The sequence below is a fragment of the Pan paniscus genome, chromosome 11, assembly GCF_029289425.2.
Source record: "Pan paniscus chromosome 11, NHGRI_mPanPan1-v2.0_pri, whole genome shotgun sequence".
Classification (NCBI taxonomy): Eukaryota; Metazoa; Chordata; class Mammalia; order Primates; family Hominidae; genus Pan; species Pan paniscus.
Genome location: NC_073260.2, coordinates 10914039 through 10941838, shown reverse-complemented (window position 1 = coordinate 10941838; position 27800 = coordinate 10914039). Strand labels below are relative to the sequence as shown.

Here is a 27800-nt window from a genome sequence, read left to right as displayed (position 1 = left end):
CAGGTGGGGCGACTGAGGACAGGGAGAGAAAGCCTGGGGCAAAAAGCTCCAGGGAACTTAAACAGTAACACCAACAGCAGTTCCAGAGTCACCAGGGCTGGCCAGAGTGAGACAGGCAGACTTGGTTTCCAACCCCAAACCCCAACTCTGGATGAGCTTGGCAAGTGATTTATTTAGACTCTCCGTGCCTCAGTTTCAAGGTTTCCTCTTCTGTAAAATAAAAATATTCCCAACTGGCCAGGCATGGTGGCTCACACCTATAATCCCAGCATTTTGGGAGGCCAAGGCGGGCAGATCACTTGAGGTCAGGAGTTCAAAACCAGCCTGGTCAACATGGTGAAACATCATCTCTACTAAAAATACAAAAATTAGCTGGGCCTGGTGGCACGTGCCTGTCATCCCAGCTACTTGGGAAACTGAGGCAGGACAATTGCTTGAACCAGGGAGGTAGAGGTTGCAGTGAGTTAAGATGGTACCACTGCACTCTAGCCTAGGCGGCAGAGCAAGAATCCATCTAAAAAAAAAATTAAAAAAAAAGATTTCCTGACTTCACAGGGTTGTCGTGAAAATCAAGTTATATAATACATTTAAAGCACTTAGCAGGCTGGGCACGGTGGCTCATGCCTGTAATCTGAGCACTTTGGGAGGCCAAGGCAGGTGGATCACCTGAGGTCAGGAATTGGAGACCAGCCTGACCAACATGGTGAAACCCCATCTCTACTAAAAATACAAAAATCAACTGGGCATGGTGGTGGGTAATCCCAGATACTTGGGAGGCTGAGGCAGGAGAATCGCTTGAACCCGGGAGGCAGAGGCTGCAGTGAGCTGAGATCGCGCCATTGCACTCCAGCCTGGGCGACACAGTGAGACTCCATCGCCCACCGCCAAGAAAAGCACTTAGCAGATGCCTGGCGCACAGCAAACGGTTAATGATAGCTATGATTATTATTCTGAATAAGGTTAACATTTATCCCTTTGAGCCTCCTGCTGGGTTCACCTGAGGACAAGGCTCTGTGGAGTGGGGCGGGGGTTAGGAGTTGTTGAGGGGGGTGGGGATAGCAAAACTTGGTCTTCTTGGGGTCCCTAGAAGTCCCGAGATGGGCTAGTTCTGTGGGTCAGGGGGAAGCAGAAGGTATCAGGGCTGAGAGAGGGAAGGGGCTGCCTGGGCCCAGAGGAGTTAACAGCTCCCAGGACCTGGCTCAACAGGGCTGCCACGCTGCAGCCACAGCAACGATTTTAGCGGAGGAGCCAGGACTGCTTCCTGATGGGCAAAACAGCTGGCTGCCCAGAGAAAACAGCTGGCCTGGTCCCAGCCTCCTGAGAACAGAGGCAGAGCCTCAGAGGAGGACAGCTGCACATCTGGGATCCGGGGAGAGGAGGGCATGGCCAAAAGGGAGAGAGAGGGTGGTCCGTGGAAGTGTGTGTGGGTGTTGGGTGGACCCCCAGAATGAGGGGGGCTGAGGGCAGATTCCTAGAGCAGAGACCAGGGTGTGCTAAGTCTAAGCAGAATGGGCAGGGATGCCTCCAGCTGGGCTTTGAGGGTGTCAGTCTTCCCTCAAATAGGAAAGATGAGGGGCAGGGGAGGATATTGGGGACAAGCCTCTGCTCAGCCCTGGGTCCTCTTGGAACCGGGCTTGGAGCCGGAGGTGGGGAGGGTGCCCAAGCTGAGCTCCTGGATTCCCATCTGCCGAACTGCACCCAGAACCAGGAGTGGGGTGCGGGCCCATCCTCTGGCCAGGATCCTGGGCTTCCTTGGCCACAAAGCAGGACAGGGGACCAGAGATCCCCCAACTCAGGAGACATGAAGCTGGCAGCTGGTAAGAGCATGCAAGCATCCTCTCTGCTTTGGGTCCCCATTTCAAGCCTGTTTGACTGCCAGGCCATGAGGACTCCCAATCCGGGGGCCCTACCTGGGCCCTGGGGCACCCCCAGGCTGCCCCTACCCATTGGCAAGGAAGCAGCTCCTGGGACCTCAAATGAGGTGGGGCAGGGTACGCAGAGGGTTAATGGGGGTGTGGCCAGAGTCCACTGGACCAGAGCAGCCTACCAGGGTTCCTGACCCCCAACTCCCAGTGGCCTGATACCCCTAGTTTCTCTTTGACCCAAAGGGGCTCTTGTAGCCCACCTCCCTAACATCTAGGAGTAGGGGTTGGCCCCCAGTTTGAGTCTGCCAGCCTCAGCTCCCCTCTCCCTGGTGGAGCCATGCTACAAAGTCTTTGCCGGGGGCAGGCAGGCCTTGAAACTGAGGCTCCCAGCGGGACGAAGGCGCTGGGGAGGGGGACGGTTCTTGCAGGGTCTCTACTCCAGGAAGCCAGAGTCAAGCCTGAGGCGCTGGCGCCATCACCTGGATTTGGTCAGAACTACAATGGCTGAAGTGGGTGAGGATGCTGCAGGCAGAAACCGGCAGCCCCACCAGGTGTCAACCCCATAGGATCCGGATCGCGCTCAGCCAGATGGGTCCGAGCAATCATTTTTTTCCAGGCATGACCCAGCTAATGAGGTCTTAGGCTCCACAGGACAGCACTTTTTTTTTTTTTTTTTTTGAGACAGAGTTTTGCTCTTGTTGCCCAGGCTGGAGCGCAATGGCGAGATCTCGGCATACTGCAACCTCTGCCTCCCAGGTTCAAGCGATTCTCCTGCCTCAGCCTCCCGAGTAGCTGGGATTACAGACACCCGCCATCACGCCCGGCTAATTTTGTATTTTTTAGTAGAGACAGGGTTTCTCCATGTTGGCCAGGCTGGTCCCAACCTCAGGTGATCCACCCGCCCCAGCATCCCAAAGTGCTGGAATTACAGGCGTAAGCCACCGCACCCGGGCTTTTTTTTTTTTTTTTGATGGAGTCTTGCTCTGGCCCAGGCTGGAGTGCAGTGGTGCGATCTTGGCTCACTGCAACCTCCGCCTGCTGGTTCCCAGTCCAAGAAATTCTCCTGCCTCAGCCTCCCAGGTAGCTGGGATTAGAGGCACGTGCCATCATGTCCAGCTAATTTTTGTATTTTTAGTAGGGATTACACGTCTGTAATCCCTGCACTTTGGGAGGCCGAGGTGGGTGGATCACGAGGTCAGAAGTTCAAGACCAGCCTGGCCAAGATGGTGAAACCCTGTCTCTAGTAAAAATACAAAAATTAGTCGGGCATGGTGGCGAGCGCCTGTAATCCCAACTACTCGGGAGGCTGAGGCAGGAGAATCCCTTGAACCTGGGAGGCGGAGGTTGCAGTGAGCCAAGACCATGCCGTTGCACTCCAGCCTGAGTGACAGAGTGGGACTACATCTCAAAAAAAAAAAAAGAAAGAAAGAAAAGAAGAGAAAAGAAAAAAAGAAAATCCAAAACCTTGCCATATGGCTGGGCGCAGTGGCTCATGCCTGTAATCCTAGCACTTTGGGAGGCTGAGGTGGGCGGATCACCTGAGGTCAGGAATTTGAGACCAGGGTGGTCAGCATTGGCAAAAGCCCGTCTCTACTAAAAATACAAAAGTTAGTCGGGCGTGGTGGCAGTTGCCTGTAATCCCAGCTGCTCAGGAGGCTGAGACAGGAGAATCGCTTGAACCCAGGAGGCAGAGGTTGCAGTGAGCCGAGATCGCACCATTGCACTCCAGCTTGGGTGACAGAGCGAGACTCCTTCTCAAACACAAAACCAAAACCAAAACCCTGCCATAGTTTCAAGGCACTGGGTGACCTGGCCGTTCCTACCTATTTTACCTCACGTCTTACCATATCCTCTTGCTCACCTTGCTCCAATCACACTGGCCGCCTTTCGTGTTCCCACCCCGGGCCTTTGCTCTACCTGTTCCTGCATCTGAAACACTCTTCCCTCAGATCTCCCCTTGATTAACTCTTCCTTTTGTTCCAAAATGTCTTCCCTGACCCCTCTGTCTGAATGTTGCTCGACTCCCAACTACTCTCAGTTCTCTCTCTCTCTTATTTATTTATTTATTTATTTATTTATTTATTTATTTATTTTTGAGCCAGTGTCTGCTCTGTTGCCCTGGCTGGAGTGCAGTGGTGCAATCTCAGCTCACTGCAACCTCTGCTTGCCGGGCTCAAGTGATTCTCCCACCTCAACCTCCTGAGTAGCTGGGACTACAGGTGTGCACCACCATGCTCGGCTGATTTTTGTACTTTTTGTAGAGACAGGGTTTCACCATGTTGGCCAGGCTGGTCTGGAACTCCTGAGCTCAAGCAATGTGCCTGGCTTGGCTTCCCAAAGTGCTGGGATTACAGGTGTGAGCCACTGCCTTCAGCCTACTCTCAGTTCTTGATCATGTATTTCAATTTGTTCATGGCATTTACCATTCCTTGAAATGATCTCTTCATTGATTGTTTTGCTTGTTTCCTGTTTCTCCTCACCAAAATGTAAGGAGCCTAGGAGCAGAGACTGCTTCTGTTTTGTGCATCTCTGTATTCCCAGCCCCTAGCGTTCCACCTGCACATAGCATGTGCTCGGGAAATAGTTGCTGAATGAACGGGATCATACAGAATGACCTGTAGGGATATGTCTCCCAGACATGGCATCAGGGAAATCTTTGCAGAGAGAGGAAGTTTTGGCTGAGACTATAGGACCCAGAGTATAGAAGCTGCCCAGGAAGGGAAAGACCAATCCAGGCAGCGGGACCAAGGGAAAAAATAGAAAAGGATGTGGGAAGGTCCAAAAGCATGGAGTATTCTGGAAACTGTAAATTGTGCAATTTGGCTGGAGCATAAGGTCGGGTCAGGGGGAGGGCTTGCAGACCAGAGGAGGTGCAGAAGATGCAGGCAGGCCATGAAGGGCCTTGTTGCCCCTTGAGGGGTTGAGCTCTGTGCTCAGCGGTGGCAGCTCTGAAGGGAGTTATTGTCAGGCATTTTAGAAAGGCGTGCTGGCCGGACTCAGTAGCTCACACCCGCAATCCCAGCACTTTGGGAGGCCGAGGTGGGAGGATCGCTTAAGTCTAGGAGTTCAAGACCAGCCTGGGCAGCATAGTGAGATCCCCGTCTATACAAAGTAAGTAAATAAATAAATATTAGGTATGCACCTGTAGTCCCAACTACTCAGGAGGCTGAGACGGGAGGATGGCTTGAGTCCAGGAGTTCGAGGCTGCAGTGAGCAATGATCATGCTACTGCACTCCAGCCTGGATGCAGGTATGAGGAGGAAGTGTCCACTCGGGGGAGTGGTTGGAGGACTCTGGTCTCTGCAGGATCCACCTTGATGTGTGTCAAGCAGAGAATGGAAGGAAGTGAAGAGTGAGACAGGGAACAAGGTTCACATTCACCATTCAAGAGGCTTGGAGGAAGAGAGTGAGTTATGGCCACAGCTAGAGGCCACAGGGGTGCCTTGGTGCTTTCTTATCTTGGGTTGTGGGAGATCCAAGTCCTTTGATAAGTGGAAGGAAGGGCCTAGAAGAGAGGGAGGATGGGGATCCAGGAAGGGTGAGGGGACCAGGTGTAACCACCCAATGGGTTCACCTTGCTTGCTGCCTAGACAGAACCAATTTATCAAGACAGGGGAGGCCAGGCGCGGTGGCTCACGCCTGTAATCCCAGCACTTTGGGAGGCCGAGGCGGGCGGATCACGAGGTCAGGAGATCGAGACGACGGTGAAACCCCGTCTCTACTAATAATACAAAAAGTTAGCCGGGCGTAGTGGCGGGCGCCTGTAGTCCCAGCTACTCGTGAGGCTGAGGCAGGAGAATGGTGTGAACCCGGGAGGCGGAGCTTGCAGTGAGCCGAGATCATGCCACTGCACTCCAGCCTGGGTGACAGAGCGAGACTCCGTCTCAAAAAAAAAAAAAAAAAAAAAAAAAAAAAAAAAAAAAAGACAGGGGAATTACAAAGGAGAAAGAGTAATTCACACAGAGCCGGCTGTGCAGGAGACTGGAGTTTTATTATTACTTAAATCGGTTCTCCCCAGTCATGTGGGGATCAGAGTTCTTAAATATAATTTGGCAGGTAGGGGCTTGGAAAGTGGAAAATGCTGATTGGTCAGATTGGAGATGGAATCATAGGAGGTGGAAGTTAGGTGTTCTTAATGTCTTCTGTTCCTGGGTGCGATGGTAGAACTGGTTGGGCCAGATTACTGGTCTGGCTGGTGTCAGCTGATCCATCGGGTGCAGGGTCTGCAAAATATCTCAAGCACTGACTTTAGGTTTTACAATAGTGATGTTACCCCAGGAGCAATTTGGGGAGGACCCAAAGGCTGCATGACCCCTAAACTGTAATTTCTAATCTTATAGCTAGTTTGCCAGTCCTGCAAAGGCAGACTGGACCCCAGGCAAGAAGAAGGGTCTTTTTGGGAAAGGGCTGTTATAAATTTTGTTTCAGAGTCAAACCATGAACTGAATTCCTTCCCAAAGTTAGTTCAGCCTACGCCCAGGAGTGAACAAGGACAGCTTAAGGGTTAGAAGCAAAACAGAATCAGTTAGGTCTGATTTGTTCCGCTGTCATAATTTCCTGAGTTACAAATTTGCAAAGGCAGTTTCACAGGGGCCGTTCTGTTGAGGAGGGGTGTGCCTCCTGAGGCTGGCTGAGGGCAGAGGTGGAAGGTTTGGAGGCTGGAAATGAGAGTTCCCAGGTAATGGCTTCTATTTTCTCCAAAAAGTAGTAGAGAGATCTTTGCTGGGGGAGAGGGGCAGTGGAATGGGGGCTTGAGAAGACTGGAGGCTTTGTTTTGTTTTGTTTTGTTTTTTTGAGACAGAATCTCACTCTGTCACCCAGGCTGTAGTGCAGTGGCGTGATCTCGGGTCACTGCAACTCCCACCTCCTAGGTTCAAGTGATTCTTCTGCCTCAGAATCCCAAGTGGCTGGGGCTACAGGCATGTGCCACCACACCTGGCTAATTTTTTTTTGTATTATTACTATTTTTTTTTTTTTTTGAGACGGAGTTTCGCCCTTGTTGCCCAGGCTGGAATGCAATGGCGCAATCTCGGCTCACTGCAACCTCTGCCCCCCCGGGTTCAAGTGATTCTCCTGCCTCAGCCTCCTGAGTAGCTGGGATTACAGACACGCGCCACCATGCCCAGCTAATTTTGTGTTTTTAGTACAGACGGGGTTTCTTCATGTTGGTCAGGCTGGTCTTGAGCTGCCGACCTCAGGTGATCCACTTGCCTCAGCCTCCCAAAGTGCTGGGATTACAGGTGTGAGCCACTGCCCCGGTCTTTTTTTGTATTTTTAATAGAGACAGGGTTTCACTGTGTTTCCTAGGCTGGTCTCGAACTCCTGGCCTCAAGTGATCTGCCCACCTCAGCCTCCCGAAGTCCTGGGATTACAGGCATGAGCCACCGTGCCTCAATGACTGGAAGCATTTGAAATGCCCTGAGGGGAGTGGGCAGGGGACACAGGGAAACAGGATTCTTGGGCTGGGTGAGAGCCCAAGTGAGGGTAGAGACCCTGAGTTTGCAGTTGCCCCAACCTGCCCCAAAACAAGATGGCTATTGGGTTTTCCAGGCAGGTGTGATGGGAAAACTCTGAGGCAAGAAAGTTAGTGACAGGCTGGACTACTGGGGAGGGTGGGAGGACTGGGGGGAAGAGGAGGACTTGAGGCCAGGGAAGAATCAGGAAGCTCCCTGTCTTAGTCCGTTTGGGCTGCTATAACAACATATCTTAGACTGCATAATGTATAAACAACAGAAATTTATCAGCCGGGTGCGGTGGCTCACACCTGTAATCCCAGCATTTTGGGAGGCTGAGGCAGCTGGATCAACTGAGGTCAGGAATTCGAGACCAGCCTGACCAACGTAGTGAAAACCCATCTTTACTAAAAATACAAAAAATTAGCCAAGCATAGTGGTGTGCGGCTGTAATCCCAGCTACTCAGGAGACTGAAGCAGGAGAATTGCTTGAACCACCCCCCAACCCCTGGCCAAAAAAAAAAGAAATTTATTGCTAATAGTTCTGGGGGTTGGGAGGTCCAAGGTCAAGGCGTCAGCAGATTTGGTGTCTGGTAAGGGCCCGTTCCTCATACCTGGGGCCTTCTAGCTGTGTCTTCATGTGGCAGAAGGGGTTGACAAGCTCCCCAGGCCTCTTTTTTTCTTTTTGAGACGGAGTCTCGCTCTGTTGCCAGGCTAGAGTACAGTGGCATGATCTTGGCTCACTGCAACCTCCGCCTCCTGGGTTCAAGCGATTCTCTTGCCTCAGCCTCCTGAGTAGCTGGGACTACAGGCACGCGACACCACACCCAGCTGATTTTTGTATTTTTACTAAAGATGGGGTTTCACTATGTTGGCCAGGATGGTCTTGATCTCTTGACCTCATGATCCACCCCCCTCAGCCTCCCAAAGTGTTGGGATTACAGGCGTGAGCCACCGCATCCGGCCCCCAGGCCTCTTTTATAAGGGCACTAGCCGCATTCAGGTGGGGTAGCCCACCCAATCAACTCCCAAAGGCCCCGCCTGTTTTTGGTTTTTTTTTTTTTGAGACGGAGCCTGGCTCCATCGCCCAGGCTGGAGTGCAGTGGCGCGATCTGGGCTCACTGCAAGCTCCGCCTCCTGGGTTCACGCCATTCTCCTGCCTCAGCCTCCTGAGTAGCTGGGACTACAGGTGCCTGCCACCACGCCCGGCTATTTTTTTCTATTTTTTACTAGAGACAGGGTTTTGCCGTGTTAGCCAGGATGGTCTTGATCTCCTGACCTCGTGATCCGCCCGCCTCCGCCTCCCAAAGTGCTGGGATTACAAGCGCGAGCCACCGCGCCGGGCCGGCCCCGCCTCTTAATACCCTGACATTAACATTAGGTTTTCTTTTTTTTTTTTTTTTTTTTTTGAGACGGAGTCTCGCTGTCGCCCAGGTTGGAGTGCAGTGGCGCGATCTCGGCTCACTGCAGGCTCCGCCTCCCGGGTTCACGCCATTCTCCTGCCTCAGCCTTTTGAGTAGCTGGGACTACAGGTGCCCGCCACCTCGCCCGGCTAATTTTTTGTATTTTTAGTAGAGATGGGGTTTCACCGTGTTAGCCAGGATGGTCTCGATCTCCTGACCTCGTGATCCGCCCACCTCGGCCTCCCAAAGTGCTGGGATTACAGGCGTGAGCCACCGCGCCCAGCCAACATTAGGTTTTCAACATGTGAGTTTTGAGGGTCACGGACATTCTGACCATAGCACCTTTGGACCAATAGGACAGGGAGAGGCTGTGGAATGACTCTGGGGTGGGTGAAGTAGGGAACACTGCTTTGCTTTAGAAAGGGAATCCCTCTTCTGGGGCTGGGAGTGGCTTCCCGCAGGGGACTACCGTGCAAGGGAGGAGGAATCTGGCATCTCTCCAGAATGCTTCTCATTGCAGGGACGCTGGCCTAGAAATGGCCTCAAATGGAAGCTGCCACCCGATCCTGGTGGAGGCTTTGGAGCTAGGCTAGAGATCAGGACTCCGGGGTTCAGTGCGCACGTGCTGCCCCTGCACTAGGTAAGTTCCTTCCTCTATGGACCTTCAGCCCAACCCTTGCAGTGGAGATAGTGTGCACAGCCCTGGCTCCCCTCCCTGACCCTGGGAAAAGGCTGAAGGGAGACCCCGTGCTGTTCCTAGGAAAGGAGATCTTCCCAGCGGTGGGAGGGTGAAGGGGGAGCCTCCCTCTCCTCCAGTCCTGTCTTCCCAGCCCCAGGGCGGAGCTCTACCTGTGTGTCAGCCTCCACGCGGGAAAAGCTGCCAGTGCATTCATTCTCTCGAGGAATCCCTGCAAACCCTCCCAGATGGGTGGCGTTATCAGCCCGATTTTACCCGAGAGGCTCCTGAGGGAAAGGGACCTGTCTGAGGTTGGTGACAGACACCCAGTTCGATCCCATCTGTGGTGCCGCCAGGCCGCTCCCTTTTCTGCTTCTCTCCCGAGAGCTGCAGAGTCCTTTCCCTCCCAGCAGGGTCCTAAGGACCCCGGCGGTGCTCCAGGGGAGCCAACATCCCCTGCTTTGGAGGACGGACGGGTCGGGTCGCAGTGAGCAGCTCCGTGGTGTCCCCTAGTTCTACACTCAGACCAAGAGAGGGCTGTGAGGGCTGTGCTCTTTTTTTTTTTTTTTCTTTTTGAGACGGAGTCTCGGTCTGTCATCCAGGCTGTAGTGCAGTGGCGCGATCTCGGCTCACTGCAACCTCCGCCTCCCGGGTTCAAGCGATTCTCCTGCCTCAGCCTCCCAAGTAGCTGGGAGTACAGGCACCCGCCACGACGCCCGGCTAATTTTTGTATTTTTAGTACAGATGGGATTTCACCATGTTGGCCAGGCTGGTCTTGAACTGATCTCAGGTGATCCTCCCGCCTCGGTCTCCCAAAGTGCCAGGATTACAGGCGTGAGCTACCACGCCCGGCCTGGCTGTGCTCTCTTAAAGGGCCGAAGCAATGCGGGTGCTGGCGACCGACGCAAGGAGGTGACGCACAGGGGACTTAAGGAGCGGACCGCCGCGGGAGGACGCGCCCAGGTCAGGGGGACTCCCTCTGCGCCCCCTACGCTGGGTCTCCGGCCCACGCGTGGCCCGGCTGGTCTGCGGAGCTAGCGCCAGGGCCGCCAGAGGGCGCCCGGGGCGGAGGATGGGGCGGGAGCCGGGGAAGCCCGGGAGGTGGTGCCCGAGTGGGCGCCGCCCCTCTGGGTCTGCGGCTCAGGTCGAAGGGTCGGCTGCGTGGGCCGGGGAATCCGGATTCCGGGGGTTCAACGCCCAGGGGTTCCATGAGCCGCTACTGTTCTCGGACGCCCGGCCGGCCCCGACGCACTAGTCCTAGCACCCCTCCCCTGTCCGGTCCTCCGGCCCCTCCGCCGTCGCCCCTCCGGGGTCTAGCCGGGCGGGGCTGCTCCAGGGTCGCGGCTGGCGCGGGTCCCCGGGCCCTGGCCCTCCGGTGCCCCGGGCCAAGGACAGAAAACTTGAGCATCCACGCGCAGGGGTGGGGAGCAGGATCCCACTCTGGGGGTGCACTGCCCCGCCCTCTCCGGGTCTGCCTCGGCCCCGCCCGGGCCTCAGGCCCCGCCCCCTCCCCTCCGCCGGCCCGAGAGCCCCGGGGGCCGCTGCAGCCGCCCAAGCGCCCGCCATGCGCGCTGCCCCCGCCGCGCCGCTGCTCCAGCTGCTGCTCCTGCTGGGGCCGTGGCTGGAGGCTGCGGGCGTTGCGGAGTCGCCGCTGCCCGCCGTGGTCCTTGCCATCCTGGCCCGCAATGCCGAACACTCGCTGCCCCACTACCTGGGCGCTCTGGAGCGGCTGGACTACCCCCGGGCCAGGATGGCCCTCTGGTGAGAGACCCGGGCATTGGCACCGAGTGGGCACCTAACCCCCAGCTTCGCAGATGGCCCCAGCCCCCGGCGGCCCTGTCTGCTCGCTCCCTGCCCAGACACCACCTAGACAGGCCCCTCCCCTCACAGACGGCCCTGCCAGCCCGAGCCGCCAGAGAGGACCCCGAGCCCCCTGCTGGGAGACGACAGACCTCTGAGGCCACAGGCCGACGCGGGACACCCACCCCTCCTTCTGGTCCCCTACTCCTTCCTCTTGGGGCCTTCCCTGGGTGTAGGTTGGGCCCAGCCAGCCCTTTTCACCCCAGCCTTCAGGGCCCAGCTCAACCCCAGTGGGACCTGTGGTTGGCTGGATTTGAAGAGGAGCAGACAGGAACCTCTGAAGTCCACTGGGGCCCAACGTGGCAGGGATCGACCACGCTGGAGGCTTCCGGGCACAGGTTGGGGGTGCCATCAGCACTGGGCTCCGGGCTGTGCAGGGGAGTCACACCGGCCCCCCCACCACCCCCGTGCTGGGGCCAGCTCTCTTGGTAGATCTTGGTAGAGGGGCGGGATCCTGTCAGCCAAGGGCAGTCCCCCTTCCTGGAGCCTCTCCCCTCTGGCATCTCTGTACCCCCAGGGCACTGGGATCGAAGGCCACAACCCCTGGTCTGTAGACACCAGAACAGGGAGGAGTCCCTGGCTGAGGTTGGGGGTAAACTGAGAAAAATGACAAGCCACCCTCTACAACACACCACAGTTGGGCTGGGGGGGGTGGAGCCCTGGCCTGGGGAGGCCGCCCACAATTACCACAGTTTGGGAGTTTGTTAGTTCCCACCCCTGTAAGACTTGACACGTAGTCTTCATTTCTGGGGAATTGGCTTAAAGGGGCAGCATCACCCAAAACCTGGGCACTTGGCTAAACCCCCACCTCTGTTATGGGGGCCCCTTCCCCAGGAGAGGGGAGGCTGTGCCCCATGACAGCAGAGCTTGGACCCATCTGCATTCTTAGGGACGCTTAGAGCATGGTTTGGTCCTTATTACAACCTGGGGGTGGAGGAAAGCAGCAGCTCTTCTGTCTAGTCCCCATTCAGAGAGGGACAGGGGCTGGCCTGTGGTCACACAGCCACAGGTCACATAGGTAGGTATCTGCCCACCTAACGAAGGTAACCAGGGAATGTGCCAGGTGTGATCCTTAAAGTCAAGGTACTTTTCATCTTTCAAAATGCATTCGTTGGCCAGGCGTGGTGGCTTACGCCTGTAATTTCAGCACTTTGGGAGGCCGAAGTGGGCAGATCACCTGAGGTGAGGAGTTCAAGACCAGCCTGGCTAACATGGTGAAACCCCATCTCTACTAAACACACAAAAATTAGCCGGGCATGGTGGTGCACACCTGTAATCCCAGGTACTCAGGAGGCTGAGGCAGGAGAATCACTTGAACCCGGGAGGCGGAGGTTGCAGTGAGTCGAGATCATACCACTGCACTACAGCCTGGGCGACAGAGCAAGATTCCATCTCAAAAAAAATGCATTCTTCTTCTCTTATCTTCGTCCATGACATAGGCAGGACAGCTTAAATTATAGAGGGAGGACATGAAGCCCAGAGAAAGATGGGACTTGCCTGAGGTCACACAGCAGGTCACAGAACTGTGGTGGGGACCTGGCTGTGCTGCCTCCAGCCTCTCTGCTGTAGCACACCTACCCTTCACTGTTCCAAGGAGAGCTCGACCTCAAAGGTGTTAGTGCTTTGGGGTCAAGGCTGCCTTGGGGTTCAATCCTGTGGCTGTGCCCCCTCAGCCTTTTTTCTTCCCGTCCCCAGGTGTGCCACGGACCACAATGTGGACAACACCAAAGGTGTTAGTGCTTTGGGGTCAAGGCTGCCTTGGGGTTCAATCCTGTGGCTGTGCCCCGGACCACAATGTGGACAACACCAAAGGTGTTAGTGCTTTGGGGTCAAGGCTGCCTTGGGGTTCAATCCTGTGGCTGTGCCCCCTCAGCCTTTTTTCTTCCCGTCCCCAGGTGTGCCACGGACCACAATGTGGACAACACCACAGAGATGCTGCAGGAGTGGCTGGCGGCTGTGGGCGATGACTATGCTGCTGTGGTCTGGAGGCCTGAGGGCGAGCCCAGGTGGTGATCTGAGGGGAAGGGTGCTGGGGAAGATGGAGAACAGCTGCAGCCCAGAGAGGAAAAGGGACAGCCCAGAGCCACAGGCTCCAAGCCAGGGCTCTGTCCACTGCCCTGCAGAGAGGGAGGGGCATGTACCCCATGGGAACATCTCACCGCTCTATCCCCTCAGGTTCTACCCAGATGAAGAGAGTCCCAAGCACTGGACCAAAGAAAGGCACCAGTTTCTGATGGAGCTGAAGCAGGAAGCCCTCACCTTTGCCAGGAACTGGGGGGCCGACTATATCCTGGTGAGGAAGTCTGGCTAGAATCGGGCTTCTGAAAGGTGGTAGTATCCGTCCCTGATAGAAATCTGGGTATAGGCTGGGCGCAGTGGCTCACACCTATAATCCTAGCACTTTGGGAGGCCAAGGCAGGTGGATCACCTGAGGTCAGAAGTTCGAGACCAGCCTGGCCAACACGGTGATACCCCATCTCTACTAAAAATACAATAATTAGCTGGGCGTGGTCGCAGGCGCCTGTAATCCTAGCTGCTTGGGAGGCTGAGGCATAAGAATGGCATGAACCTGGGAGGTAGAGGTTGCACTGAGCTGAAATCATGCCACTGCATTCCAGCCTGGGTGACAAGAGTGAAACTCAGTCTCAAAAAAAAAAAAAAAAAAAAAAAAAGAAATCTGAATGTGACTGACCCACCCGAAGGCTGGATCCTTCAGCAGGCTATCTGGGCCAGAGCCCAGACCAGATGTTCAGATTGGATCCCTATGTTAAAAGCTCAGACTAGGTACTAAGCCTGGACCCCTCAGATAGATCCCGTTGTATATACTTTACTGAGCCTCGATTTCTGGGCTAGAGCCCAGGGTATAAATTGAGCTTGGATCTCTGAACTAGAGCTCAGAGTAGGTGTTTGGATCCATTTTCTAAGCCAGATCCCAGATAAAGGTCTTAGATCAGTAACTCAGGTATAATCTCTGGACCCAGTCCCTGAGTCAGTGCCCCAGACTAGAGCCTTGGTCCAGAAACAGATGTACTGAGTTTGTTAGACCTCTGTAAGAGCATTCCCACTAGATCCTAGGAGCCACGCTGGGTCTCTGGCAGGACCACTCAGTGAACTCCTTGGGGGGCTGCAGCCCAGGCAGGGCTGGAGCCTGTGACGTCCCCTCCTCAAAGTTTGCAGACACAGACAACATTCTGACCAACAATCAGACTCTGCAGCTTCTCATGGGGCAGGGGCTTCCAGTGGTGGCCCCAATGCTGGACTCCCAGACCTACTACTCCAACTTCTGGTGTGGGATCACCCCCCAGGTGAGGCCGGGATGGGGGCCTTGGGTGGATTGAGGTCGTGGAAGGAGGGACGTGGAGAGCAGAGAGCCTGAGGCCTTGGGGTCTGTGGGCAGGGGCAGGGGAGCCCTCTCACAGCCCAAAGCATCCCTTTTCCCCAGGGCTACTACCGCCGCACAGCTGAGTACTTCCCCACCAAGAACCGCCAGCGCCGGGGCTGCTTCCGTGTCCCCATGGTCCACTCCACCTTCCTTGTATCCCTGCGGGCTGAAGGGGCAGACCAGCTTGCTTTCTACCCGCCACATCCCAACTACACTTGGCCTTTCGACGACATCATCGTCTTCGCCTATGCCTGCCAGGCTGCTGGTGAGGACCAGCCCTCCTTTAGCATTCCTTGGAGGCCTCTGCACATTTGCACATGCTATTCCGGCTGCTTACCATGCCCTTCCCTACTCTGCATTTCATCCTGTTAACTTATGAGTTACAACTTTGGGTCATGAGTTTTCTTTTCTCTCTCTCTCTCTCTCTTTTTTTTTTTTTTTTTTTGGTGTGATCTCGGCTCACTGCAAACTCTGCCTCCCGGGTTCAAATGATTTCCTGCCTCAGCTTCCCGAGTAGCTGGGATTACAGGCACCCGCCACCACACCCAGCTAATTTTTGTATTTTTAGTAGAGACGGGGTTTCGCCATGTTGGTCAGGCTGGTCTCAAAACTCCTGAGCTCAGGTGATCCACCCGCCTTGGCCTCCCAAAGTACTGGCATTACAGGTGTGAGCCACCGCACCCAGCCAGTGGTTACTTTTAAGATGAAAGGTTTGTTGTTGTTGTTGTTGTTGTTTTTGGGACAGAGTCTCACTCTGTTGCCCAGGCTGGAGTGCAGTGGCCAATCTTGGCTCACTGCAAGCTCCGCCTCCCGGGTTCAAGCCATTCTCCTACCTCAGCCTCCAGAGTAGCTGGGACTACAGGCACCTGCCACCACGCCCGGCTAATTTTTGTATTTGTAGAGATGGGGTTTCACCATGTTAACCAGGATGGTCTCGATCTCCTGACCTCGTGATCTGCCCGCCTCGGCCTCCCAAAGTGCTGGGATTACAGGCGTGAGCTACTGCGCCCAGCCAAGATGAAAGTTACTAGAAAGAGTTTGGGTATGGCCGGGCAAGGTGACTCAGACCCTAATCTCAAAGTCTTGGGAAGCTGAGGCTGGAGGGGAAATCACTTGAGCTCAGGAGTTCGAGACCAGCCTGGACAACATAGCAAGACCTCATCTCTTTTCTGCCCTTTTTTTTTTTTTTGAGATGGAGTTTCGCTCTTGTTGCCCAGGCTGGAGTGCAATGGCGTGATCTTGGCTCACTGCAACCTCTGCCTTCCGGGTTCAAGCAGTTATCCTGCCTCAGCCTCCCGAGTAGCTGGGATTACAGGCATGCACCGCCACGCCTGGGTAATTTTGTGTTTTTAGTAGAGACGGGGTTTCTCCGTGTTGGTCAGGCTCTTCTCGAACTCCTGACCTCAGGCGATCTGCCCGCCTCAGCCTCCCAAAGTGCTGAGATTACAGGCATGGGCCACTGAGCCCAGCCCAGCCTTTTTTTTTTTTTTTTTTTTTTTGAGACGGAGTCTTGCTCTGTGGCTCCCAGGCTAGAGTGCAGTGGCGCAATCTCAGCTCACTACAATGTTGACCTCCCCCACCTCAGCCTCCCACGTAGCTGGGACCACAGGTGCACACCACCATGCCCAGCTAATTTTTGTATTTTTCGTAGAGATGGGGTTTTGCCGTGTTGCCCAGGCTGGTCTTGAACTCCTGGGCTCAAGTGATCTGCCCCCCCTCAGCCTCCCAAAGTGCTACGATTACAGGCATGAGCCACCGCCCCCGGCTGCGAGATCCCATCTCTACAAAAAAATTTAAAAATTAACTTGGCGTGTTGGCCCACGCCTGTAGTCCCAGCTTCCTGGGAGGCTGAGGTAGGAGGATCGCTTGAGCCCAGGAGGTAGAGACTGCAGTAAACTGTGATCGTGCCACTGTACTCCACCTTGGGCAACACAAGATGAGACCCTGTCTGAAAAAAAACAGAGAGTAAGAAAGTGTTTGGGTTTGGATGGAATAAATCCAGTCCTGGCCAGGTGCGGTGGCTCACGCCTGTAATCTAAGCACTTTGGGAGGCCGAGGCAGGTGGATCACGAGGTCAAGAGATCGAGACCATCCTAAGATGGTGAAACCCCGTCTCTACTAAAAATACGAAAAATTAGCCAGGCATGGTGGCGGGTGCCTATAGTCCCAGCTACTCGGGAGGCTGAGGCAGGAGAATGGTGTGAACGCAGGAGGCAGAGCTTGCAGTGAGCCGAGATCGCGCCACTGCACTCCAGCCTGGGCGACAGAGCGAGACTCTGTCTTAAAAAAAAAAAAAAAAATCCAGTCCTGAGGATGAGAGGGAGGGGTGGAGACACTGATGTTGGAGTGAAGCTCTTGAGAAGGCTGCAGAGAATATGTAATTCCGACCCTGAAGACTATCTGGTGCATGGAGAAGAACTTTGCAGGTGCTCAGGGTAAATTAGAGGTGACGATTTAATCAAGTAATCAGTGGCAGCTGGTAAGGAGGATGTTGTAATTCTTTGTTTTGTGCTGGAGAAGTCTGCAGTATGCAGACATGCAAGAAGAAATCTTACCAAGTGCAAAAAGTGAGTGAAGGTGAAACAATTGGAGGGGAAAACACAAGAGGAAACAAAAGCATTCTGTTATTTTTCATTTGCTAGCCCTACTTCAAGTGACAGCCGTTGTTAATTGGTCAATGGTTTGAAGGAATTCAGTCTCTAACAGCCAGATACTACATCCCGGCTCTGGGCCAGGCTCTGTGCTCAATGCTGGGAATAGGGTTAGCTTTTATTTGTTTTTTTTGTTTGTTTGTTTTTAAGACAGAGCTTTGTTCTGTCGCCTAGGCTGGAGTGCAGTGGCGCGATTTTGGCTCACTGCAACCTCTGCCTCCCGGGTTCAAGTGATTCTCCTGCCTCAGCCTCCTAAGTAGATGGGATTACGGGCGGCCACCACCACACCCGGTTAATTTTTGTATTTTTAGTAGAGATGGGGTTTCACCATGTTGGCCAGGCTGGTCTTGAACTCCTGACCTCAAATGATATGCCTGCCTGGGCTTCCCAAAGTGCTGGGATTACAGGCGTGAGCTACTGTGCCCCACCTGGGTTAGCTTTTTAATTGGCACTGTGTGCCTGCCCCTGAGGATAATTATAATAAAGGTAACAAATATTGGCCGGGTGTAGTGGCTCACGCCTGTAATCCCAGCACTTTGGATGGCCTAGGGTGGGTGGATCACTTCAGGCCAGGAGTTCGAGACCATCCTGGCCAACATGGCGAAACTCCGTCTCTACTAAAAATACAAAAATCAGCTGGATGTGGTGGTGCACACCTGTATTCCCAGCTACTCAGGAGGCTGAGGCAGGAGAATTGCTCAAACCTGGGAGACAGAGGTTGTAATGAGCCAAGATCGCACCATTGCACTCCAGCCTCGGTGACAGAGCAGGACTCCATCTCAAAAAAAAAAAAAAAAAAAAAAAAAAGTAACAAATATTGAAGCCGGGGGAAGGCCACTCTGGCTGCCAGGTGAAAGACATCGTGGAGAGGAGCCCCAGAGGGTGTGAGGTGAAGTGGAGGGGTGTGGGGAAAAGGCGATAGCCCTTGGATCCAGGTGGGGTGGTGGGGATCAGGAGAGGGTGTGAGGTGAAGTGGAGGGGTGTGGGGAAAAGGCGATGGCCCTTGGATCCAGGTGGGGTGGTGGGGATCAGGAGAGGTGGGGGGATTTAGGAGACAGAGCAGTGGGGCTCACTGGCATCCTGTGGCTGTGATGGGTAGGAGTTTGCCTGCTCCTGCCTCACCTTGATACCCTGAGGGCAGGGACTCAGTCTTGCTCACTGCCGTAACCCTGGCTCCCAGCGGGTGCCCTGGACAGGTATATTGAATGAATGAACCATTTCAGTAGAAAGACCCCTTAGATATTGTGTGAGCCAAGCCCTTTCTCCCTCTGGTCCCATAAGTGGGGAAACTGAGTCCCAGAGAAGACTGACATGGTGGGTCACTGGCAGTGCTGGGCCTAGGACCTCTCAGCTGGGTTCTGAGAGCCCCACCCTCCACTGCAGCTCTCACTCAGCCTGTCTCTGCAGGGGTCTCCGTCCACGTGTGCAATGAGCACCGTTATGGGTACATGAATGTGCCGGTGAAATCCCACCAGGGGCTGGAAGACGAGAGGGTCAACTTCATCCACCTGATCTTAGAAGCACTAGGTGAGGGCTGGGGAACTGTTCCACCCACCTGCTGCCGGGGCTCCCTGCCTCCCCACGGTGCCCCTTTCCCTAGGCCCTGGACAGAGCGGGCATTGGCCTTGGGGTTCCAGCTTTGTCCCTAACTCGTTCCATGACTCTGAGAAAGTCCCTTTCCCTGTTGGGCCTTAGTCTAGCCTCCCTACAATGGGGGCAGGTGGATCCTGTGATCTCCGAGGTCCCGTCCTGTGGGGTGTTCTGCCAAAGGGGGCAGGAATGAGGCTGGGGGCTAGGACTTCAGGGTGACTGCTAACAGGAGTCAGTAGGGACTCGTGCTTGGGGTGTGCTTCCCTTTGCAGTGGACGGCCCCCGCATGCAGGCCTCAGCTCATGTGACTCGGCCCTCTAAGAGGCCCAGCAAGATAGGGTTTGACGAGGTAAGTCCCCCAGCCTGTGGGCTCGCTGTTAGGAGGTGGATGGGCCCTCCTCTTCCGCTCCCTTGCACTTACCGCCCACCACCCTGCCTCCTCCAGGTCTTTGTCATCAGCCTGGCTCGCAGGCCTGACCGTCGGGAACGCATGCTCGCCTCGCTCTGGGAGATGGAGATCTCTGGGCGGGTGGTGGACGCTGTGGATGGCCGGTGAGCCTGCCTGGGAGGGGGCCCTGTGCGCTTGGGGGAGCAGTGTGGTCCATCTCCTAGCCCGCTAGGACTGGGAAAAGCAGACGGGTTGAATGAGTTTCCTGTCCCAGGTAGTATCCAAATAGGGTCTGAGTAATATCCTCTCAGGGAGTTCCGGAGCAGACACACGTGGGAGAAGACGCCCTCCTGCTGCTCACCAGAGGAGGAGAGCACAGTGGCTGAGGCTCCAGGGCCTGGGTTCCAGCTCTACCAGTTACTGAATGAGTGACCTCCAGCCAGCTACCCCCATCTCTCAGCCCGTTTGTATAAACAGCAGATAACTGTGCCCTTCTCTTAGGGTTTTGTGAGTTTAGTGAAGTTAGCCAGGGCCGGGCACGTAGTTTTCAAAGGCTTAGGTGTCTCCCTTATTATTACTCTCCATCCTGGACTTGAGCTACTGATGCGTGGGGATTAGGAAAGGCCAGCCATGTTCCCCCGAGGAACCCAGAGGCTAGGCTTCTCCAGCCACCAGGGGTCCTATGGCCCCATATGTCGGCTGCCATTTGCTTCAAGTACTCAGCTCTTTTTATTTTTTTTTTAGAGACAGGGTCTCCGTCTGTTGCCCTCCGTCTGTTGCCCAGGCTGGAGTGCAGTGCCACAAACATGGCTCACTGCTGCCTTAAACTCCTGGGCTCAAGTAATCCTCCCACCTCAGCCTTCTGAGTAACTGGGACTATAGGTGTGCACTATCACATCCAGCTAATTAAAAAGAATTTTTTTTTTTTTTTTTTTTGAGGCAGAGTCTCGCTCTGTCGCCCAGGCCTGGAGTGCAGTGGCACAATCTTGGCTCACTGCAACATCCGCCTCCCAGGTTTTAAGTGATTCTCCTCCCTCACCTCCCAAGTAGCTGTGATTACAGGCTTGCATCACCACACCCGGATAAAAAAAATGTTTTGTTTTGTTTTTTTCATAGAGATAGGGTCTCACTCTGTTGCCTAGGCTGGTCTTGAACTCCTGGCCTCAAGTGACTGTCCTGCCTCAGCCTCCTGAATAACTGGGACTACAGGCATGCACCACCATGTCCACCTAATTAAAAAAAATTTTTGACTGGGCATGGTGGCTCATGCCTGTAATCCCAGCACTCTGGGAGGTTGTGGATGGATCACCTGAGGTCAGGAGTTCGAGACCAGCCTGGCCAACCAACATGGTGAAACCCCCTCTCTACTAAAAGTACAAAAATTAGCCAGGCATGGTAGTGGGTGCCTGTAATCTCAGCTACTTGGGAGGCTGAGTCAGGAGAACTGCTGGAACCTGGGAGGCAGAGGTTGCAGTGAGCCGAGATTGTGCCATTGCACTCCAGCCCGGGCCGACAACAGTGAGACTCCGTCTCAAAAAAAAATTTTTTTTTGAGAGATGGGGTTTTTCTCTGTTGCCCAGGCTGGTCTTGAACTCCTGGCCTCAAGCAATCCTCCCACCTTGGCCTCCCAAAGCACTGGGATTACAGGTGTGAGACACCACATCCCCCGAGGTCTCTTGACCATAGGCTATCCATCCTTTGCTTGGGCCTCTGCCCAAGAAGTATCTATCATGTTCCCACATGCTTCCTAGAGTGCCTCCCTCTCAGGCAGCCCCCTATCATCCCACCCTTTCCTCAAGGGTCACCCCTGTCTTATCATATTAGGACATGTCCTAATAGTTATCCTTTCAGAACTCCCGAGGTGGCTGGGCGTGGTGGCTCATGCCTGTAATCCCAGCACTTTGGGAGGCTGAGGTGGGTGGATCACCTGAGGTCAGGAGTTCGAGACCAGCCTGGCCAACATGGTGAAACCCCATCTCTACTAAAAAAAAAAAAAAAAAAAAAAAAAAAAATTAGCTGGGCACCTGTAATCTCAGCTACTTGTGAGGCTGAGGCAGGAAAATCACTTGAACCTGGGAGGTAGAGGTTGCAGTGAGCTGAGATGGTGCCACTGCACTCCAGCCTGGGCAACAGGGGCTCCAGTTCCCCAGGTCCAGTCCCTTGACAGCTTCAGGTCACACAAAGGAGTTACAAGGCAGAAACCTTCTTCAAACCCGACTCCAGTGTGACTGTCCCCAACATGCACAGGCCTGGCCCCTCTGGAGGGGTCTCTGGCAGGCACCCCTCACCCCGCCACACCTGTGTCCCTCAGGATGCTCAACAGCAGTGCCATCAGGAGCCTCGGCGTAGACCTGCTCCCGGGCTACCAGGACCCTTACTCGGGCCGCACTCTGACCAAGGGCGAGGTGGGCTGCTTCCTCAGCCATTACTCCATCTGGGAAGAGGTGAGGGTGCCTGCTTCCTCCACCCACAGCCTTCGGGGAGAACGGGGCCAGTTTGTTCTATTCACTGCTCTGTGAACGAGTGCGTGAATGAAGACATTCATCAAAACCTGGCCAGCAGCTTTCAATCTCCTCTGTGTTCAACACCCCAGTGGGCACCACTAAGCGGTGCTTGTTTTCATTCTGCAGTCTCTCTTGAGCATCTACTATGTGCTAGGAGATATTCTGCTCTGAGAACACAGAGGAAGACAGGAACAATGCATGTCTGCTCCTTCCTACAATAAAGGGATCGCCCTGGGGCTCAGGGACCAGAGCGGGATTATGGAAATCAAAACCAAGCTTGCAGTGGAGGGGAGAGGTATGGGCCACTTTGAGAGGTGCCTCGTGTGGGAGGGGGTCAGAATGGACCTCACCATTGAGGGGCCGGGAGAAGAGGCTTCTAGGCAGAAGAGAACAGTGGGTGCCAAGGCCCTGAGGCAGGAAGGTGTTTAGGAGCAGAAAGAAGGAAGCCTGGGGCTTAGCATGTGCTCAGTACTTGGCCAAGAAGCCTCAGCCCAGGGGCTGGGAGTGTGAGCGCAGGAAAGAGGTTGCTGGACACGGCAGGAGAGAATGGGAACTGGACCCTCCAAGGGCAGCCCTTCCAGGAGATGGGACATGGATTCCTTGTTTGTATTCTCTGCTATAGCCAAATATATGTGCACGTGTATGTGAGCTTTATGGGTTTTTGTTTTGTTTTGTTTTCTGAGATGGAGTATTGCTCTGTCACCCAGACTGGAGTGCAGTGGCACAATCTTGGCTCATTGCAACCTCTGCCTCCTGGGTTGAAGCGGTTCTCCTGTCTCAGCCTCCCAAGTATCTGGGATTACAGGCATGTGCCACCACACCTGGCTAATTTTTCTATTTTTAGTAGAGAGGGGGTTTCGCCATATTGGTCAGGCTGGTCTCGAACTTCCAACCTCAGGTGATCTGCCCACCTCGGCCTCCCAAAGTGCTGGAATTACAGGCTTGAGTCACCATGCCCAGCCTATGTTGGCTTTTTTACCGTCCCTGAACAAATTGGAGGATGACGTGGTTCACTACTTTTTTTTTTTTTTTTTTTTGAGACAGGGTATTGCTCTGGCACCCAGGCGGGAGTGCAGTGGCGTGATCTTGGCTCACTGCAGCCTGGACCCCCCGGGCTCAAGCAATTATCCCACCTCAGCACCCCCGAGGAGCTGAAACTACAGGCGCGCACCACCACACCCAGCTAAATTTTGTATTTTTTGTAGAGACAGGGTTTCGCCATGTTGGCCAGGCTGATCTCAAACTCCTGAGCTCAAGTGATTCCACCCACCTCAGCCTCCAAAAGTGCTGGAATTACAGGCATGAGCCACCGCTCCTGGCTTCACTACTTTCTGAACTGATTTCCTTTTCACAGAAGTTATCAAAAGTAGTTTTCCAAAAGTTATTCCAAAGTAACTTTTCCAAAAGTTATCAAAAGTACTTTTTCTTTTGGATATTCGGGGCTGGGGTCTTCCCACCCCCCACCCAGCCCAGCTTCCTTTAGAAAATAGCAGGAGGCCAGGCCAGGTGCGGTGGCTCACGCCTGTAATCCCAGCTGAGGCAGACAGATCACGAGGTCAGGAGTTCAAGACCAGCCTGGCCAACATGGTGAAACCCCGTCTCTACTAAAAATACAAAAATTAGCCTGGCGTTGGCCGGGCGCCGTGGCTCACGCCTGTAATCCCAGCACTTTGGGAGGCCGAGGCGGGTGGATCACGAGGTCAGGAGATCGAGACCATCCTGGCTAACACGGTGAAACCCTGTCTCTACCAAAAATACAAAAAAATTAGCCAGGCGTGGTGGCAGCGCCTGTAGTCCCAGCTACTCGGGAGGCTGAGGCAGGAGAATGGCGTGAACCCAGGAGGTGGAGCTTGCAGTGAGCCGAGATTGCGCCACTGCACTCCAGCCCGGGCGTCAGAGCAAGATTCCGTCTCAAAAAAAAAAAAAAAAAAAAATTAGCCCGGTGTGGTGGCGGGCACCTGTAATCCCAGCTACTTGGGAGGCTGAGGCAGGAGAATCACTTGAACCCGGGAGGCAGAGGTTGCAGTGAGCCAAGACCATCTTTTGATGGGAACTGCAAGCCACTTCCCTGCCCCCAGAGAGTCGGGCTTCTGGGCCCAGCCACCGTCTGTCATGCTTGTACTCAGGCAGCTGGAGGAGTGGGAGGGGAGATGGCTCCTGGTCTTGGCCATGGCTGCCTTGGCCTCCACTGTTCCTGCTCCTCTTCCATGCAGCCCCCTGACTTGGGGGGCCATTTCACTCCAGTCTGGGCAACAAGAGTGAAACTTCGTCTCAAAAAAAAAGGAAAATTGCAGGAGGCCAAAGTGACAAGCTGGGCCCTGGTGTTCAGCAGATGCGGGTTCATATCCCAGCTCTGCCACTTCCTGGCTGTGTGTCCTTGGTCAGGCAGTTTCCCATCCCTGCATGTCCACCTCCTTCCTGCGATTGAGGATCATCATCTCCTGCCTCCTGAGGGCCCCTGCAGATACGCAGTGGCACAGCCCTGGGGCACAGTAGCACTCAGGGAATGTAGCAAGGGCCACGGTTACCATCATGATTCTGTCTGGAGATCCTCAAATGCCAGAGCGAGGTTGGGATTTCCGGTCCCAGGCAGTGGGGCCCCCAGCAGGCTTTGGGGCAACTGCATGATGTGGCCAGGCCAACTGAGGCCAGGCAGAGGCTGTGAGCTTCAGCGTGGAGGGAGGGGGATAGTTTAACTCTGAAGAGCCATCTCCCACCCCATTGTGTGCCACAGGTGGTTGCCAGGGGCCTGGCCCGGGTCCTGGTGTTTGAGGATGACGTGCGCTTTGAGAGCAACTTCAGGGGGCGGCTGGAGCGGCTGATGGAGGATGTGGAGGCAGAGAAACTGTCTTGGGACCTGATGTAGGCAGCCTGCACCCTCAGGGACAAGGGGGCGGGGTGGGCCTCCGGAGTCTGCCTTTTCCTGCTTGGGACCCTGGCCGGCCCATCCCCTGAGAGCCTGGCCCTGTAGGAGCGGGTGTGGGAGGGTCCCATGACACCCAGGACCTAAGTGACTCCTGGGCCCCTTGGTGTCACTTACAGCTACCTCGGACGGAAGCAGGTGAACCCTGAGAAGGAGACGGCCGTGGAGGGGCTGCCGGGCCTGGTGGTGGCTGGGTACTCTTACTGGACACTGGCCTATGCCCTGAGCCTGGCGGGTGCCCGCAAGCTGCTGGCCTCACAGCCTCTGCGCCGCATGCTGCCCGTGGACGAGTTCCTGCCCCTCATGTTCGACCAGCACCCCAAGTGAGGCTCTGATGGGGGCCGGGCATGGCAGGGCAGAGGCGTCCCCTCCAGGAACTCACCTCAGTCAGCAGGAAGTCCCCTCACCTGGCAGATGGGGAGACTGGGACTGGCAAGGCCAAGCCACTTAGCCCAGGTCACCAAGGAGTGGCTCAGCCTAGCCTTAGAGTCAGACCAGTCTCGGTGTGTATTTTGCACAGTGCATGCAGGCTTTTTTTTTGAAATGGAGTCTTGCTCTGTTGCCCAGGCTAGAATGCAGTGGCATGATTTTGACTCACTGCACCTTCTGCCTCCCAGGTTCAAGCAATTCTGCTGCCTCAGCCTCCTGAGTAGCTGGGATTACAGGGAAGTGCCACCACACCCTGCTAATTTTTATTTATTTACTTATTTATTTATTTATTTATTTATTTTTGAGATGGAGTTTCGCACCGTCACCCAGTGCAGTGCAGTGGCGCGCTCTTGGCTCACTGCAACCTCCGCCTCCCAGGTTCAACTGATTTTCCTGCCTCAGCCTCCTGAGTAGCTGGGATTACAGGTGCCTGCCACCACACCAAGCTAACTTTTTTGTATTTTTAGTAGAGACAGGGTTTCTCCATGTTGGCCAGGCTGGTGTCGAACTCCTTGACCTCAAGTGATCTGCCTGCCTGGGCCTCCCAAAGTGCCGGGACTACAGGCATGAGCCACTGTGCCCAGCCTCAATTTTTGTGTTTTTAGTAGAGATGGGGTTTTGCCATGTTGGTCAGGCTAGTCTTGAACTCCCGACTTCAGGTGATCCACCCGTCTCGGCTTCCCAAAGTGCTGGGATTATAGGCATGAGCCACTGCACTCGGCTGCATGCAGTTTTTAATCAAATGACTTTCTTGTTCTCAGCCTCTGTTTCCTCATCTGGAAAATGGAGGTAGTAGAAGTCCCACTGCTCAGGGCCGCTGTGAGGACTAGATGGCGGGGAGTGAGGTGCTTTGGGCAGGCAAGGTGCCTGGCTCCTGGCAGGCGTGTGTCCGGGGAGTAGGGGCCCGCCTCAATCCCCCTGAGCTATCCTCTCACCTTACAGCGAGCAGTACAAGGCACACTTCTGGCCACGGGACCTGGTGGCCTTCTCCGCCCAGCCCCTGCTCGCTGCCCCTACCCACTATGCCGGGGATGCCGAGTGGCTCAGTGACACGGAGACATCCTCTCCATGGGATGACGACAGCGGCCGCCTCATCAGCTGGAGCGGCTCCCAAAAGACCCTGCGCAGCCCCCGCCTGGACCTGACTGGCAGCAGCGGGCACAGCCTCCAACCCCAGCCCCGAGATGAGCTCTAGGTGAGGCCGGGGCGGGAAGAGGCCCCAGCCCCATAGACCTTGGCTTGCTCTCCTCTTTGATGGCATAACTGTGTCTGAGGCTGTTTTCCCCTTCTCAGCCTTCTCTCTCCCTCTCCATCTCTAGCTTTGCCTTTATGTTTGTTGTTGTTGTTGTTTGTTTTTTTTTTTAGACGGAGTCTCGCTCTGTCGCCCAGGCTGGAGTGCAGTGGCGTGATTTTGGCTCACTGCAACCTCTGCCTCTCGGGCTCAAGAGATTCTCCTGCCTCAGCCTCCCCAGTAACTGGGATGACAGGCACCCACCACAAGGCCTGGCTAATTTTTCTATTTTTATTTTTATTTATTTATTTATTTTGAGATGGACTCTTGCTCTTTTGCCCAGGCTGGAGTGCAGTGGCATGATCTCAGCTCACTGCAACCTCTGCCTCCCGCGTCCCGGGTTCAAGCGATTCTCCTGTCTCAGCCTCCCGAGTAGCTGGGACTACAGGCGCCCACCACCACGTCCGGCTAAATTTTGTATTTTTAGTAGAGACAGGGTTTCACCATGTTGGCCAGGCTGGTCTTGAACTCCTGACCTGAGGTGATCTGCCCGCCTCAGCTTCCCAATGTGCTGGGATTACAGGCGTGAGCCACGGCGCCTGGCCTTTTGTATTTTTAGTAGAGACAGGGTTTCATCATGTTGGCCAGGCTGGTTTTCAACTCCTGACCTCAAATGATCCAGCTGTCTCGGTCTCCCAAAGTGCTGGGGATTACAGGCGTGAGCCACTGTGCCTGGCCTCTGTGTCTGTCTATAATTGTACCTTCAGCTGTCTCCGCATCCCTCTCTAGCTTTTTCCCTCTCTGCCTGTCTCTGCCCCTGTTTTCCTATATCTGTCAGTGTCTGTCTGATTCTGTCTGACTCTAATTCTCTTTCTCTTCCTGCTCCTCCTGTCCCACCAGGTCCAGGTGATGACTGCAAAGCAGTGTCCAGGAGCAGGCCACTACTGCCCAGAGAGCAGAGGAGGAGGTTGTTGGCAGGGACTGCAGATCCTGTCAGACCTGGCCACCACCTTGGGCATGGCCACTCTGCCCTCTGGACCTGTCTTTCATCGGGAGAAACCACTCAGAGATGGATCCCATTCCCTAAAGGTCTCACAGCAAAGGAGCAGGACTCCCAGGCCCCTGTATCCTGCCTGGCCTGATTCAGGGCCTCGTGGCCCCCAGCTTCTGTTTCAAGCTGGGCAGACCCCAGGATCCCTTCCCTCCCTAAGGACTCAGCTGAGGGGCCCCTCTGCCCCCTTCTACCTCCACCTCAGCACCCTCCCCCAGCTTGATGTTTGGGTCTCCCCAGCACCCTCCTCCCTGGCCGGTGCAAAGTACAGGGAGGTAAAGGAGGACCCTTGCAGACCTGTTGCCCAGCACACAGTAGGCCCTCAATAAAAGCCATTTGCACTTTAAATATATATATATATATATACATGTATGTGTATATATATATACATGTA

General features: G+C 54.8%; 1 protein-coding gene across 6 annotated transcripts; it reads left to right on the top strand.

Annotated features, from left to right (window-relative positions):
- Positions 1–1358: 1358 nt before the first annotated feature.
- On the top strand, positions 1359–27754 carry CERCAM (cerebral endothelial cell adhesion molecule). Of its 6 annotated transcripts, none has more exons than XM_055117170.3 (15): positions 1359–1817; positions 9242–9361; positions 10271–11158; positions 13153–13263; positions 13433–13550; positions 14428–14562; positions 14700–14904; positions 18698–18817; positions 19153–19229; positions 19326–19432; positions 21580–21712; positions 24507–24634; positions 24815–25018; positions 26067–26319; positions 27256–27754. In XM_055117170.3, the coding sequence occupies exons 3-14, from the start codon at positions 10962–10964 to the stop codon at positions 26317–26319; spliced, it is 1788 nt and encodes a 595-aa protein (XP_054973145.1). In that variant the 5' UTR covers positions 1359–1817; positions 9242–9361; positions 10271–10961; the 3' UTR covers positions 27256–27754. The 6 variants fall into 6 exon arrangements, with proteins under 6 accessions (XP_054973145.1, XP_034785082.1, XP_034785084.1 ...); XM_034929191.4 differs by having other exon boundaries at positions 1363–1817; positions 10271–10360; XM_034929193.3 differs by lacking the exons at positions 1359–1817; positions 9242–9361 and adding an exon at positions 11288–11595 and having other exon boundaries at positions 10842–11158.
- The last annotated feature ends 46 nt before the right edge of the window (positions 27755–27800 follow it).